Source organism: Larus michahellis, chromosome 4, assembly GCF_964199755.1.
Source record: "Larus michahellis chromosome 4, bLarMic1.1, whole genome shotgun sequence".
Classification (NCBI taxonomy): Eukaryota; Metazoa; Chordata; class Aves; order Charadriiformes; family Laridae; genus Larus; species Larus michahellis.
Genome location: NC_133899.1, coordinates 34824781 through 34826752, shown reverse-complemented (window position 1 = coordinate 34826752; position 1972 = coordinate 34824781). Strand labels below are relative to the sequence as shown.

General features: G+C 58.7%; 1 protein-coding gene across 1 annotated transcript; it reads right to left on the bottom strand.

Annotated features, from left to right (window-relative positions):
* Positions 1 to 373: 373 nt before the first annotated feature.
* On the bottom strand, positions 374 to 1548 carry ANKRD9 (ankyrin repeat domain 9). Its single transcript, XM_074583937.1, has one exon. The coding sequence runs from the start codon at positions 1546 to 1548 to the stop codon at positions 670 to 672; it is 879 nt and encodes a 292-aa protein (XP_074440038.1). The 3' UTR covers positions 374 to 669.
* Positions 1549 to 1972: the final 424 nt, after the last annotated feature.

The window sequence follows — 1972 nt, the reverse complement described above, 5'->3', positions numbered from 1 at the left end:
CTTGGCTCTCCCAGGGGAGCAGAGTGAACTTCACAAGGAAACCAACTGTTATTTGTGCATATTTTAAAATATATTTTGTTCAGTTGCACATCCCTGACAGCCTTGTTTAGGGAAGTTTTAATAGTATCTTGCTTCTCTTTGGTTTCGTATACAAGACAAGGGAGTCTTCATCTGTGCCTTTAAAAAAAAAAAAATCCATATCCCTGCCAAGATTATTAGGAGAGCTGTAAAAAAGGAGTCATCCTGTTCCAGGACTGCAAGGCTTATGTAAGAGGGAAGTCCTAACGAAGAGCGACTCTCCCCCCCCCCCCACCCCCCCGCACACGCTGTTCCAAGGCACATGCCACTTCAGGCTTCTCCATCGCTCCATTGGTATTTTGATCACATCTGCCACTGGTTTATTCAGATGTATTTACAAACATATTCTCCCACATACCCCAATTTGTACATGCCGTAGAATGTTTTTATAAAATGCAGTGCGGGCCTCACCTCACCACAAGGATGTTTAAATAAAATATATTGTAAAGTGCCAGATACAATTCTTTTAAAAAATACAGTTCTAATTAAAACAGATACTTGGCTGCTGCCTTAGCAGCTTTGTATACCCATACAGTTTTAGCACAACAGTCTATTTCTGTCAGGTGAGCGGGAGGCTCTCATACCACCCCTCTAGCTCTCCAATTTCAAGTCCAAAGGCTTTAGAAAATGAGGCAGAGGCAGATTGTCCAGAGCCTCTGGGAAATGCTCGGGTGAAATGGTCCTGATCAAGACACGCATGGCTCCCACAAACAGCGAGGGGGGAGCTAAGCCCACCAAGCACTGGAACCTGTTCTCCCCCAGGAGGTCCTGCCACCGCTGCCGGTTGTCCACCAGCTGCTGTTTCATTGCAAACTGGAGGTCCTGAGGCACGAAGAAGAAGAGGCAGTCAAGGCAGAGGAGCTTGGCACGCATGTTCGCCGCTGGCACGTGGGAGATCTGCTGCAGCAAGGTGTCGAGGGGGGTATTCCCGGCACTGTCCTGCAGGCAGGGCGACGCGCCGTGCCCCAGCAGCAGCAGCAAGCACTCAGGCCGCACCAGTTCACAGGCCATGTGCAAGGCCGTCTTGCCACCCTCCACACGGCTGCAGCCCCGGCGGTCCAGGTGGCCAGCTCTCTCGCTTGGTGGGAAGGCTTGGATGGCCTTGAGGATGCGGAAGAGGATGCGGACCCGGTTGTAGCGGACGGCCATGGCCAGGTGTGGGGCTGAGGACTGGCAGCAGCTGAAGCTTTGGCTGGGCACGGCCAGGGCACTCTGGGGGAACTTAGTCAGCAGGTGCCGGGCGTAGGGCTGGTGGTCATGGACCAGCGCGTAGAGCAGGGCCTCTGAGGGTGAGTACACGCTCACCTTGCCCCCGTCCTCCCAGTGGAAGACCTCCATGGTCCGCATGTCCTCCAGGAACCAGACGGGCAGCAGGTCCCTCACTGCCTGGTAGAAGGCAAAGGAGGATTTCTTGCACTGCTTCTGGGACTGGGCGCCGCGGCCGCCGACCCACCGGACGCTCCAGGGCATGACGGGCGGCCGGGCTCCGCCGGGGGCTACCTTCCACGCCGGTGCACCGAGCCCGCATCGGGCCAAGACCTGCGGGAGCGGAAGGGAGGTCAGTACCGAGCGGCCGGGGCTCCTCGGGCTGCGGGGAGAGCGGGGAGCTGCCCGGGAAGGGGGCGGAGCGAGCTGCGGCGGCCCCGCCGCATCGGACAACACCGCCGGTGCAGGGGACACCCACAGCCCAGTGCGTGGGACCTCCCTCCCGCCGGTGCACACGCTCATCGCCGGTGCACGGGAACCCGCTGCATCGCCGGTACACGGGAACCCCGTGCCCGGGAACGCGGTACGGGGGAACGGCCTCCACTCGGTGCACAGGACGTCCGTATCCCGGAGCACGGGAACGCCTGCACCTCCCCCCCCCCCGCCCCCGGCAACCCGCCGCTCCCGG